Source organism: Rhinopithecus bieti, unplaced genomic scaffold (genome assembly GCF_001698545.2).
Source record: "Rhinopithecus bieti isolate Rb0 unplaced genomic scaffold, ASM169854v2 scaffold_32986, whole genome shotgun sequence".
NCBI lineage: Eukaryota > Metazoa > Chordata > Mammalia > Primates > Cercopithecidae > Rhinopithecus > Rhinopithecus bieti.
In genome coordinates, this window is record NW_016813928.1 from 38,228 (window position 1) to 52,401 (window position 14,174).

General features: G+C 39.4%; 1 protein-coding gene across 1 annotated transcript in view; it reads right to left on the reverse strand.

Annotated features, from left to right (window-relative positions):
- LOC108513361 (peripheral plasma membrane protein CASK-like) overlaps positions 1–14,174 on the reverse strand; it is a gene marked incomplete at its 5' end in the record, with an annotated part of 161,015 nt that overhangs the window by 24,641 nt on the left and 122,200 nt on the right. Inside the window, 1 exon segment of the mRNA XM_017849106.1 lies at positions 9,270–9,385. Coding sequence (XP_017704595.1) covers positions 9,270–9,385 — 116 coding nt within the window.

The window sequence follows — 14,174 nt, forward strand, 5'->3', positions numbered from 1 at the left end:
TACAAAGAATATTAGGAAAGCACTTAAAGAATGAACTTTTAAAGGTTTTAAGTTGCTTGCTGATTAAAAAAAGGACTTAAAAGAAGATCATCAAAAACACAGAGGCATAGTCATTCAACAGGTTACTTACATGCACAGAGGCCATTGGGAGTGAGACAGCATGAAAAATGTACAGGGGTCATTGAAATATGGCTTTTCATATATTAGTAAAATAAAAGTATAATATGTACAAAATAAACTTTATCATGCAATATTCTAAACACAAGGCAAATAAATCACATTAAGAAACAAACTCATTTAATAGAAATTCAACAATAACCTTATATAAAAGCCAGTGGATTTTATATACTAGCATAGACATTTTATCGAGAATAGTTACAAGAAAACCTCTTCAGAGAGTGTAGACATGGAAGCCTTTTGCTTTTCACTTTGTACTGTCCTGTACCCTGTGTAATTTCTAACCATGTGTGCCTATTACTTTTATTATTATTATTATTATTATTGAGACAGGGTCTCACTCCTTCACCCAGGCTGGAGAGCAGTGGCAGGATCTTGGCTCGCTGCAGCCTCCGCCTCCTGGGTTCAAGTGATTCTCCTGCCTCAGCCTCCCAAGTAGCTGGGATTACAGGCGTGCACCACCATACCCAGTTAAGTTTTGTATTTTTAGTAGAGATGGGGTTTTGCCACGTTGGCCAGGCTGGTCTCGAACTCCTGGCCTCAAGTGATCTACCCACCTCGGCCTCCCAAAGTGCTGGGATTACGCATGAGCCACCGCGCACAGCCTATTATTATTTTTAATGCCAACAGGACAGTGAGTGAGATTATGGGTTACTTTTCGTTTCCTTTAGAGTTGCTTGTATTCCAGAAAAAAAAGAATAGCTTTTAAAGTCAACAGTACTAATTTGTGGTATTAAGCATAATTTAAACACACCTATGAATGGTACTGTAGAAATCCCCTATGTTCAAATATGTGTATGTAAACATTTCGGGGCTCTAATATTTAAGAAAACAAATTAATGAAAACTTCCTAAATTTTTAAAAAGTTTACATTAGTAACTTGATCTAAAATGACTTTTGGAAGTCCTGGGGGCTGAGGAATCTCAATGCCTCTAGAGTTCAGCTGTTCTAGCCACACCACAATGCTTTTTGCACCAAGTATACATGGCTAGAAACCTTTTATGTGTTACAGAAAATGTATTTGCTGTAAAAGCTACACACACCATAATCAAATCTATTCCCAAGGATTCAGAAATACTGTCTGGCATAGTTTGCTCATATTACCCTGATTTCCTACTAAACTACTTAACATTCCAGACACTTCTTTTAAGTATTTATGTAACTACTTTCCAGGTTGAATTTTTTCCATAAAAAAGTCATTAACATTGAATCCTTGTCTCAGTTGGAAACGCTATCAAGATCTTCAAATACTATAAAGACCTCCAATTCAAAAGAGCATTGCACACTGGTAGCATTGGGTTAAGAAGTACATACTTGAATGCCCGCAGGGGTCAGGTAGCTAATGTGGTTGAATGAAGTGGGCCAGGTGCAAAAACAGGGAGTGGTGTGGACAGTGTGTGCTGGAGAATGAGTGACCATTCAAAGGCCACATTAACCACCCAGAGTTACTGCGAGAGAAAGAGGGCCTGCTATTGCTGCATTCCTTGTTCTTCTAAGGGAACTCTGAAACCCAAATTTTTATGTTAAATATCCTGACTTTCACATGTGATGACTTATTAAAACTTATTTTAAACACTGTGTGTGGGAGTTAGAGGGACAAAATTTACTCATGGGTCAAATTCAGCGAATAGGCTGTCACTTTATGATGGGAATTGTAGGTAACACAGTCTGAACACAATTCCACTTTAACAAGCTATGTAGAATTTCCTGGTGACAAAAATGGAAATAATTCTAGTATTATCATTCCCACCAGTTCTAGATAATGACAAAATTCCCAACCTTCATTTGTACCACAAATACAAATAATGCCAGAATTTGATAAGGTTTGGATCTTGCCATCAATATATGATGAATTCTCAAAGATTTGAAGCAGGAAACAAAACATATGGCCCTTATTTTAATTTACTGAGTAGTAGCAGAAGAACAGAGTACTGTATTTTACCATCAACTTCTAAAGAAGCCAGAAAAATCCTTTCGAGATCTTGTTTGATCTGTGGCCCATGAGCCCATCTAGTTTGGTATGAAAGGCTATGATATTTCTCAAAGCAACTGCCTCACCAATGGAGGTCAATAGTATTTGTTTCTCAGTCTTTTAGAGCAATTCTTTATAAGGACACTTCTGTACATTGGGATGATCTTTCATCATAGCTAAAAGCAGAACAGCTGATTAAATACTTGACAATGTGATCTCTTGTAAAGCAAAGATAATACTAAGCAAATGGTTCTTCTGGACTTTCTAATGAACAAAATGGAAGAGTTGGTTGATGATGCAGAAGAAACCTGAAGAGATGGTGACAGAAAGGAATGCTAGGCTTTGCAGGCAGTGTATTTCAGAAAGTCCAGGAAAAAAGTTGGGAATCTTCTCCCAGAAAGAGAAACTAAAAAGAGAGCTCACAGTGATTATTTTGCAGGCGAGGGAAGCCTAACAATGATATCCTGACTAGAGAATCACAAATAGGCCTAAACACAAAGTTCTACAAAGACACTTAAGGGTCTCTGCAAGGACCATCTAAGAAGCTCAGACTTTCTTTCAAAGGAGGGCCTTATACACAGTGACACACACTGACATGTAGAACAACCCCTCAAGCATGGCAAGGAAGGTTCTGATGCCCAGAAGACCGCTGGTTAGGAAAATACTGATGATACCAAACAGGTGGTGGCAGTAGGCTCCCCTGTCCTCTCAAGCCCTCCTTTCTTCATTCTAAGTTGACAAGAACTTAGAGAGGTCAATGGTTTGGGATAGGAGGTAAGTGTCAAAAGACAGAGGAAAAAACAATTCTATTCTACCCCATTAGGCTCCTGCCTTCTATGTCAAGGGTAATAGCTTTCAACTTGGATAGGCAACGTCTACCAGAGAGCAAAAGCCTGAGATAGACAGTACAAGAATACTTGGCTTCATTGAATGAGTGCCATTTGCCAGGCCCAGTGATGAAAGAACCTGAGACCCACTGATCTTTAGAATTAGAAAAGATATCCTTGATTGACTAACTTAATTCCCTCATTTCAAGGCCCGCAGGAGCGAAGTGATTTGCCCAAATTGCACACTCAGGTGTGCTAATTCCTGGTCCTATCTCCAGCTGCCTATTAAGCTTACAGGCGTGTTTGCAGGACCACTGTGCACCACCAAACGGGAATCAGAGAATGGGAACAATGGAAGAAGACCAGTGATGCCCTGGTGGCAAAAGAGTGGAAAAAGTAAACACACACACACACACACACACACACACACACACACACACACAAGAGTGAAAACACTGGCTGCCAGATTGGATGTTGATTCTCTGGCAAAATTCTTAAATGAATGATTAAATTGATTCTTTGACAGTATTTAGAGAATTCTAGTTTTTCAATGAATTAATTTCTTACTTTCCTCAGAGCTGAATTAAAGAATACTGGCAAACTGAATACTCATGTTTACATACCCTCTATTAGTACAGCATAAATCTAATGATGAACTAACAGCCTGAACCAGCCATTTCTTCGCTTTTCTAGGTGTAAGTTACTTTCAATGCCATCTATATCTATGTATCATTTAACACTGTTGCAAAAATTACAAGGTAAGATGCATACATTTCTCAATTTACATGTCAACACATCTCCTTGTCAGCCTATTAGATTGTGTTAGACTGTTAGAAGCTGACAGAAATAAGGGCAACTAAGGAGACTTGGTAATAACCACTGACGTTTTGTGTGAAGCAACATTCTGCTGATACCGCTGTGCATTTCTATTTATTTCATTTTTATTTTGTATAGACAGGGTATTGCTATGTTGCCCAGGCTGGCCTCAAACTCCTGGGCTCAGGCAATCTTCCTGCCTCAGCCTCCTAAGTAGCTGGGATTACAGGCACCACCACCGTGACTGGCTCTGCAGTGCATTTCTTCAAATAGTATACTTGAGCATTTACTTAATAGTTGCTACATTTTGTGTAACTAGTCTGCTTTAACTATTTCTTCCCTTTATAAAACCAAAAAAGCCATTATGAAACTGCTGCTCTGTAGTAGCACATAATCAGAAATTATACTGTTTTTGGAAATAAAAATGTGGTACAATGTAACTAACGAGAAGGGAATGATTCCTTATTTAACTGAGCCGTTTAAACTTAACCCATGTGGCCACTCACATTCATTCCACATTATATAGCAGTTTGAAATGTTTACTTTTAATTTCTGATTGAGAAATGAACAATTCAGAGTACGTTATAACATTTACATAGAAAAATGCATTTCATACTTGTCAGAAACATTATGCCATCAATCTGGGTATGCATGACTGGATTCACTTGATTTTTTTGGCCACATTTCTAATTTTTGGAGCTATTTCTGAAACCTTGGGAACTAACCCAATGCCAGTCAGGACTTTCAATTCCTCAGAAAAAGTTCCTTATAAAAGGAGTCATATTAAGAAGTTATTGAAAATAACTTCTTATGTTAGCATTCCTGTATATCACTATGCATTTTCTTTAGCTTAAGTTGCACCCTGCGAATCTTCTGGATATTCTATTGCAACAACAGATCATGCCTTTTTGGTATTAATTTCTGTTTTTAACAAGACAAGTGAACATTTTGACTTAAGTTGAATACAAACTTCCATATGGGCAAACATACATACTATAAAGGGAAGGCCAAGATTCTTGCTCTTGTGGGAGCTTGGAAATATCATGAGGGAAGAAGACTACTCACAGAAATGGACAAAACCAAGTTAGTGTCCATGTCATTTGTACTCTTTCAAACCAACCACAGAACCATTTGTGGCACAGTTCTCTGATAAGAGCACACCNAAAAGTTTACATTAGTAACTTGATCTAAAATGACTTTTGGAAGTCCTGGGGCTGAGGAATCTCAATGCCTCTAGAGTTCAGCTGTTCTAGCCACACCACAATGCTTTTGCACCAAGTATACATGGCTAGAAACCTTTTATGTGTTACAGAAAATGTATTTGCTGTAAAAGCTACACACACCATAATCAAATCTATTCCCAAGGATTCAGAAATACTGTCTGGCATAGTTTGCTCATATTACCCTGATTTCCTACTAAACTACTTAACATTCCAGACACTTCTTTTAAGTATTTATGTAACTACTTTCCAGGTTGAATTTTTTCCATAAAAAAGTCATTAACATTGAATCCTTGTCTCAGTTGGAAACGCTATCAAGATCTTCAAATACTATAAAGACCTCCAATTCAAAAGAGCATTGCACACTGGTAGCATTGGGTTAAGAAGTACATACTTGAATGCCCGCAGGGGTCAGGTAGCTAATGTGGTTGAATGAAGTGGGCCAGGTGCAAAACAGGGAGTGGTGTGGACAGTGTGTGCTGGAGAATGAGTGACCATTCAAAGGCCACATTAACCACCCAGAGTTACTGCGAGAGAAAGAGGGCCTGCTATTGCTGCATTCCTTGTTCTTCTAAGGGAACTCTGAAACCCAAATTTTATGTTAAATATCCTGACTTTCACATGTGATGACTTATTAAAACTTATTTTAAACACTGTGTGTGGGAGTTAGAGGGACAAAATTTACTCATGGGTCAAATTCAGCGAATAGGCTGTCACTTTATGATGGGAATTGTAGGTAACACAGTCTGAACACAATTCCACTTTAACAAGCTATGTAGAATTTCCTGGTGACAAAATGGAAATAATTCTAGTATTATCATTCCCACCAGTTCTAGATAATGACAAAATTCCCAACCTTCATTTGTACCACAAATACAAATAATGCCAGAATTTGATAAGGTTTGGATCTTGCCATCAATATATGATGAATTCTCAAAGATTTGAAGCAGGAAACAAAACATATGGCCCTTATTTTAATTTACTGAGTAGTAGCAGAAGAACAGAGTACTGTATTTTACCATCAACTTCTAAAGAAGCCAGAAAATCCTTTCGAGATCTTGTTTGATCTGTGGCCCATGAGCCCATCTAGTTTGGTATGAAAGGCTATGATATTTCTCAAAGCAACTGCCTCACCAATGGAGGTCAATAGTATTTGTTTCTCAGTCTTTTAGAGCAATTCTTTATAAGGACACTTCTGTACATTGGGATGATCTTTCATCATAGCTAAAAGCAGAACAGCTGATTAAATACTTGACAATGTGATCTCTTGTAAAGCAAAGATAATACTAAGCAAATGGTTCTTCTGGACTTTCTAATGAACAAAATGGAAGAGTTGGTTGATGATGCAGAAGAAACCTGAAGAGATGGTGACAGAAAGGAATGCTAGGCTTTGCAGGCAGTGTATTTCAGAAAGTCCAGGAAAAAAGTTGGGAATCTTCTCCCAGAAAGAGAAACTAAAAGAGAGCTCACAGTGATTATTTTGCAGGCGAGGGAAGCCTAACAATGATATCCTGACTAGAGAATCACAAATAGGCCTAAACACAAAGTTCTACAAAGACACTTAAGGGTCTCTGCAAGGACCATCTAAGAAGCTCAGACTTTCTTTCAAAGGAGGGCCTTATACACAGTGACACACACTGACATGTAGAACAACCCCTCAAGCATGGCAAGGAAGGTTCTGATGCCCAGAAGACCGCTGGTTAGGAAAATACTGATGATACCAAACAGGTGGTGGCAGTAGGCTCCCCTGTCCTCTCAAGCCCTCCTTTCTTCATTCTAAGTTGACAAGAACTTAGAGAGGTCAATGGTTTGGGATAGGAGGTAAGTGTCAAAAGACAGAGGAAAAAACAATTCTATTCTACCCCATTAGGCTCCTGCCTTCTATGTCAAGGGTAATAGCTTTCAACTTGGATAGGCAACGTCTACCAGAGAGCAAAAGCCTGAGATAGACAGTACAAGAATACTTGGCTTCATTGAATGAGTGCCATTTGCCAGGCCCAGTGATGAAAGAACCTGAGACCCACTGATCTTTAGAATTAGAAAAGATATCCTTGATTGACTAACTTAATTCCCTCATTTCAAGGCCCGCAGGAGCGAAGTGATTTGCCCAAATTGCACACTCAGGTGTGCTAATTCCTGGTCCTATCTCCAGCTGCCTATTAAGCTTACAGGCGTGTTTGCAGGACCACTGTGCACCACCAAACGGGAATCAGAGAATGGGAACAATGGAAGAAGACCAGTGATGCCCTGGTGGCAAAAGAGTGGAAAAGTAAACACACACACACACACACACACACACACACACACACACACACAAGAGTGAAAACACTGGCTGCCAGATTGGATGTTGATTCTCTGGCAAAATTCTTAAATGAATGATTAAATTGATTCTTTGACAGTATTTAGAGAATTCTAGTTTTCAATGAATTAATTTCTTACTTTCCTCAGAGCTGAATTAAAGAATACTGGCAAACTGAATACTCATGTTTACATACCCTCTATTAGTACAGCATAAATCTAATGATGAACTAACAGCCTGAACCAGCCATTTCTTCGCTTTTCTAGGTGTAAGTTACTTTCAATGCCATCTATATCTATGTATCATTTAACACTGTTGCAAAATTACAAGGTAAGATGCATACATTTCTCAATTTACATGTCAACACATCTCCTTGTCAGCCTATTAGATTGTGTTAGACTGTTAGAAGCTGACAGAAATAAGGGCAACTAAGGAGACTTGGTAATAACCACTGACGTTTTGTGTGAAGCAACATTCTGCTGATACCGCTGTGCATTTCTATTTATTTCATTTTATTTTGTATAGACAGGGTATTGCTATGTTGCCCAGGCTGGCCTCAAACTCCTGGGCTCAGGCAATCTTCCTGCCTCAGCCTCCTAAGTAGCTGGGATTACAGGCACCACCACCGTGACTGGCTCTGCAGTGCATTTCTTCAAATAGTATACTTGAGCATTTACTTAATAGTTGCTACATTTTGTGTAACTAGTCTGCTTTAACTATTTCTTCCCTTTATAAAACCAAAAAAGCCATTATGAAACTGCTGCTCTGTAGTAGCACATAATCAGAAATTATACTGTTTTGGAAATAAAATGTGGTACAATGTAACTAACGAGAAGGTAATGATTCCTTATTTAACTGAGCCGTTTAAACTTAACCCATGTGGCCACTCACATTCATTCCACATTATATAGCAGTTTGAAATGTTTACTTTTAATTTCTGATTGAGAAATGAACAATTCAGAGTACGTTATAACATTTACATAGAAAATGCATTTCATACTTGTCAGAAACATTATGCCATCAATCTGGGTATGCATGACTGGATTCACTTGATTTTTTTGGCCACATTTCTAATTTTGGAGCTATTTCTGAAACCTTGGGAACTAACCCAATGCCAGTCAGGACTTTCAATTCCTCAGAAAAGTTCCTTATAAAAGGAGTCATATTAAGAAGTTATTGAAAATAACTTCTTATGTTAGCATTCCTGTATATCACTATGCATTTTCTTTAGCTTAAGTTGCACCCTGCGAATCTTCTGGATATTCTATTGCAACAACAGATCATGCCTTTTGGTATTAATTTCTGTTTTAACAAGACAAGTGAACATTTTGACTTAAGTTGAATACAAACTTCCATATGGGCAAACATACATACTATAAAGGGAAGGCCAAGATTCTTGCTCTTGTGGGAGCTTGGAAATATCATGAGGGAAGAAGACTACTCACAGAAATGGACAAAACCAAGTTAGTGTCCATGTCATTTGTACTCTTTCAAACCAACCACAGAACCATTTGTGGCACAGTTCTCTGATAAGAGCACACCTCTAACCTTAGATGTTTATCACAGGGCCACGCCCAAGGGCCAGGCAGGAGCCAGAGGGGAGGAGATCTGATCAAGACCAATCCCAGCCAAGGAGATAAGAATCCTGGCTACTCAGCAAACTCTCAGGCTTTCATTTCTCAGGGGAGGACTTAACGTGTTGGATTCTTTTCATTCCAGAGGATACTATTTCAAAAGAACATTTTTGTTCTATAAAGTATAGCTCTGTAAAATATCTAGCAAATAACCAACATATTAATTGGAGGTAGGGGTTTCTTAAAGGTTTTGAAAGTTGATGAAGATCTCATATGGTAGAATTTTTTGGATAGAGAACACTGAAGACTGAATTAAAATATTACATCTCTTTAGGTCTTGGAGATGCTTAACCCAGCCTCAGTAACAGTCGTGCTTTTCCCTACCTGCATTGTGCTTTGCCAAATATTTATCTTTGTACTGCTTCTTTTTCTTGCCAAACCAAGTACAGCTGGCCTGCTGCTCCTGTTTGGTCTTCTCCATGGCAATGCAAGCTACTCGCCTAGCACACACAAAAATAAAAATAAAATAAAATGAATTTATAGTTCTGGTGATAAAATAGAAGAGTCCATCATTTGAAGAATTGTACATTAAACATACTCATCCTAATCTTTCAAAAAATTTGGACAAAGGCTATTCTTTGGTTTTCATGACAATTTCCTAGAAATGTTTTTAAAATATAGGCTTATATTAAAATGGCATGGTATTCCTTGAACGTATACTGACAACACAGATTAGATGCCTAAACATGTGGCCATGAGACACAGTAGAATGTTTCAACACAGGCCTGGTTTGAATTCTGGCGTTGTCACTTGTTAGCTGGTACTGAGCAGTTAATGTTAGAAACTTTTCTAGGAACTTTACATGTATTAACTCCTTTAATCTTTCTAACAACACAGGGAATTGCATCACCATTTTACAGATGAGGGGATTGAAGGAATGAAAGGTTAAGCAATTTGTCCCAAATTACACAGCTAATAAGTGAAAGAGTGGGGAAGGTCTGGCACCACAGCTCATGATCTTAGCCAGAATATTCTATCTGCACTCTTGGAGCCTTTTGGATGGCTGTTGTAAAGATTTAGAACAAATAATGTAAATAATGTCCCTAGCACACCAGGCACACAGTATATGCTTAATAAATGGTACTACTGCTACATGGAGATTCTAATATAAGATACAAAAAGTGTGTTCTGATTAAATTCACAGTTATAACCACAATCAGGAAATTATAATTTTGATCTATAATATCCAGCATTGGTAACATAAACAAAGATGATGTTAAAAAGTTGCTCTTTTAGGTTCAGTCTAAGCAAATACTTGCTTTTCAGGATACTGCCACAGAAGACTTTGCTCTCTTAATGATTTTGTTCATGGGGGCTAACCAAGGGTCCCCAAGTGACTCACATATAAGATCCAAAATCACGATCGGAATGCCATATGGTGCTATTGTAAATGGCAAGTTACTTTCCAATGACATTGTACTGATTTACATTCCCATCAGCAGTGTATGAACATTCCTACTGTTCCACTTCGTTGGCAACACTTGGTATTATCCATCTTTAACTTTAGCCATCATGGTGGATGAATAATGGAATACCATTGTGTTTTTAATTTACATTTTAGTTTACGTTTCACTCATTAGTAAGATTGATCATTTTTTCATGTTTATTGGCTACTGAATTTCCTCTTTTGTAAAGTGTCTGTTCAAGCCTTTTGACCATTCTTCTATTCAGTTGTCTTTTCCTCATAGATTTGTAGAAATTCTTTATATAGTCTGGATATTTTGCTTTTGTTAGTTATTAATATATGTGTTGCAGATATCTTCTTCTACTCTGTGGCTTGCCTTTTTGTTTTCTTTATGGTATCATTTGATGAGCATAACTTATTAGTTTTCATTTAGTCAAATTTATCAGTCTTTTCTTTAATGGGAAGTATTTTTGATATCTTAAGAAATCCTCAGCCAGGTGCAATGGCTCATGCCTGTAATCCCAGCACTCTGGGAGGCTGAGGCAGGTGGATCACCTGAGCTCAGGAGTTCACACCAGCCTGGGCAACATGGCGAAACCCCATCTCTACCAAAAATACAAAAATTAGCCGGGTGCGGTGGCATGTGCCTGTAGTCCCAGCTACTCCAGATGCTGAGACAGGAGAATTACTTGAGCCTGAGAGGTGGAGGTTGCAGTGATTTGAGATCATGCCAGTGCACTCTAGCCTGGGCAACTGAGCGAGACCTTGTGTAAACAAAACCAAAAATGAAATTCTTAGCAGGGGATTTCCCAACACTTTGGGAGGCCAAGGAGGGAGGCTCACTTGAGGCCAGGAGTTTAAGACCAGCCTGAGCAACATAGCAAGACCCTATCTCTACAAAAAAAAAAAAAAAAAAAAAAAAAAAAATTGCGATGTTATGTGCCTATAGTCCCACCTACTAGGGAGGCTGAAGCAGGATCACTTGAGTACAGGAGTTCCAAGCTGCAGTCAGCCAAGACTACACCACTGCACTCCAGCCTGGGAGACAGGGACCCTGACTTTAGAAAATAAATAAAATAAAAGAAATCCTTCCTTGTCCCAGAAGATATTCTCCTATATTACCTTCTCAAAGTTTATAGTTTTGTCTTTTACATTTCAGGTATTAGTGTACTAGTACTGCTGTTTTTCCTGTTTGTTTTTGAGACAGAGTCTTCTTGTGATGCCCAGGCTGGAGTGCAGTGGTGCAATCTCAGCTCACTGTAACCTCTGCTTCCTAGGTTCAAGCGATTCTCATGCCTCAGCCTCCTGAGTAGGTGGGATTACAGGCGTGTGCCACCATGCCTGGCTAATTTTTGTATTTTTTTAGTAGAGATGGGATTTCACCATGTTGGTCAGGCTGGTCTTGAACTCCTGACTTCGTGCGATCCACCTGTCCTGGCCTCCCAAAGTGCTGGGATTACAGATGTGAGTCACTGTGCCCGGCCTAGAACTGATTTTTGCTTATGGTATAAAGGAGGGGTCCAATTCCTTTTTTCTTCCTAATGGATACCCAATCGTCCCACATTATTGAAAAGCCTGTCCATTCCTCATTGCTATGCACATCAAGTGTCCATTTATGTATGGGAGTGTTTTCAGGTTCTCTATTCCTTTCTGGTCTATTTGAGCATCTCTAAACCCATACCTTATTATCTTGTTTACTATAGCTTTATAACAAGTCTTGGTATCTGGTAGAGCAAGACTTCCTTCCTTGTTCTTCAAGAGCATCTTGGCTATTCCTGACCTTGTGCATTTCCATGTAGACTTTAAAATTAGCTTGTCAATTTCAAAACTGTTGGGATTGCATCTTATCTATGAAATCTATCTAGGAGGAATAGACATCTCTATAATACTGAGTCTTCCGGTCCTTGAACACAGTATGTCTCTCCATTTACTTATATCTTTTTAAATGTTTTATATACATATATATATATATATTTGTTGTTGTTGTTGTTTTTTCCCCCTGAGACGGAGTCTTGCTCTGTCGCCCAGGCTGGAGTGCGGTGGTACAATCTTGGCTCACTGTCACCTTGATTTCCTGGGTGCAAGCGATCCTTCCGCTTCAGGTTCCTAAGTAGCAGACTACAGGTGCATGCCACCTAATTTTTTTTTTTTTTCTTGAGACAGAGTGTCGCTCTGTCGCCCAGGATGGAGTGTAGTGGCATGATCTCAGCTCACTGCAACCTCCGTCCTCCCAGGTTCAAGTGATTCTCCCTGCCTCAGCCTCCCAAGTAGCTGGGATTACATGTGCCCGCCACCACGCCCAGCTAATTTTTGTATTTTTAGTAGAGATGGGGATTCGCCACATTGGCCAGGCTGGTCTCAAACTCCTGACCTCAGGTGATCCGCCTGCCTCGGCCTCCCAAAGTGCTGAGATTACAGGTGTGAGCCACCGGGCCTGGCCTAATTTTTGTATTTTTGTAGAGACCGGATCTTGCTCTGTTACTCAGGACAGTCTCAAACTTCTGGGCTCCAGTAATCTGCCTGTTTTGGCCTCCAAAAGTGCTGGGATTACAGGCATGAGCCATTGTACCTGGTCTCAATACATTTTATAATTTATTCTGTAAATGTCTTGACATCTTTGTTAGATTTATTCCTAGGTTATTTTATTTTTTGAGACAGAGTCTCTGTCGCCCAGACTGGAGTGCAGTGGCGCAATTTTGGCTCACTGCAATCTCCACCTTCCAGGCTTGACATATTCTCATGCCTCAGCCTCTTGAGTAGCTGGGACTACAGGTGTGCACCACTACACCCAGCTAATTGTTGTATATATTTTTTTTCTTTTAGTAGAGATGGGGTTTCGCCATGTTGGCCAGGCTGGTCTTGAACTCCTGGTCTCAAGTGATCCGCCCACCTCGGCCTCCCAAAGTGCAGGGATTACAGGTGTGAGTCACCACGCCCGGCCATTTTTTAACAAAGGCTTTGTAAATGGTATTTTAAGAAACACTTTGTAATACTAAAAATTTCAGACACATACAAGGATATAGTGTAATGAAACCCAGCTATCTACAACCCAGCTTTGACAATTATTAGTCATAGTTTTTTTTTTATTATTATTTATTTATTTATTTTTGAGACAGAGTCTCACTTCGTTGCCCAGGTTGGAGTGCAGTGGCATGATCTCGGCTCACTGCAACCTCCACCTCCCGGGTTCCAGCGATTCTCCTGTCTCGGCCTTCCAAGTAGCTGCAATTACAGCCACCCGCCACCATGCCCGGCAAATGTTTTGGTATTTTTAGTAGAGATGGGGTTTCACCATGTCGGCCAGACTGGTCTCGAACTCCTGACCTCAGGTGATCCACCTGTCTCGTCCTCCCAAAGTGCTGGATTACAAACGTGAGCCACTGCACCTGGCCTTATGTCATTTATACCACCTTATCCTAGATTATTTTGGAACAAATCCAAGAATACAGTTTTCTTCTGAAATCCCTTTAAAATCTATAGGTTCCCTCTCCCTCCTCTTTCTTTTCTTACAATTTGTTTGTTGTAGAAACTGGTTGTTTGTCCTTTAGTTTCTGTAGAGTCTGGATTTCTCTGGCTGTGTACCTGTGGCATCTTTAGTATGTCTCTCTGTCCTTTGTATTTCCTGCAAATAGGTAATAAAATCTAGAGGCCTAATCAGATCCAGTTTTGTTTTGTGTGTGTGCAAGAACATTTTATAATATTATCATGTTGCAAGTGGTGTTATGTATGGTACCCTTTAAAAGTTTTATTTTCTGGCCAGGCGCGGTGGCTCAAGCCTGTAATCCCAGCACTTTGGGAAGCCAAGATGGGCGGATCGCGAGGTC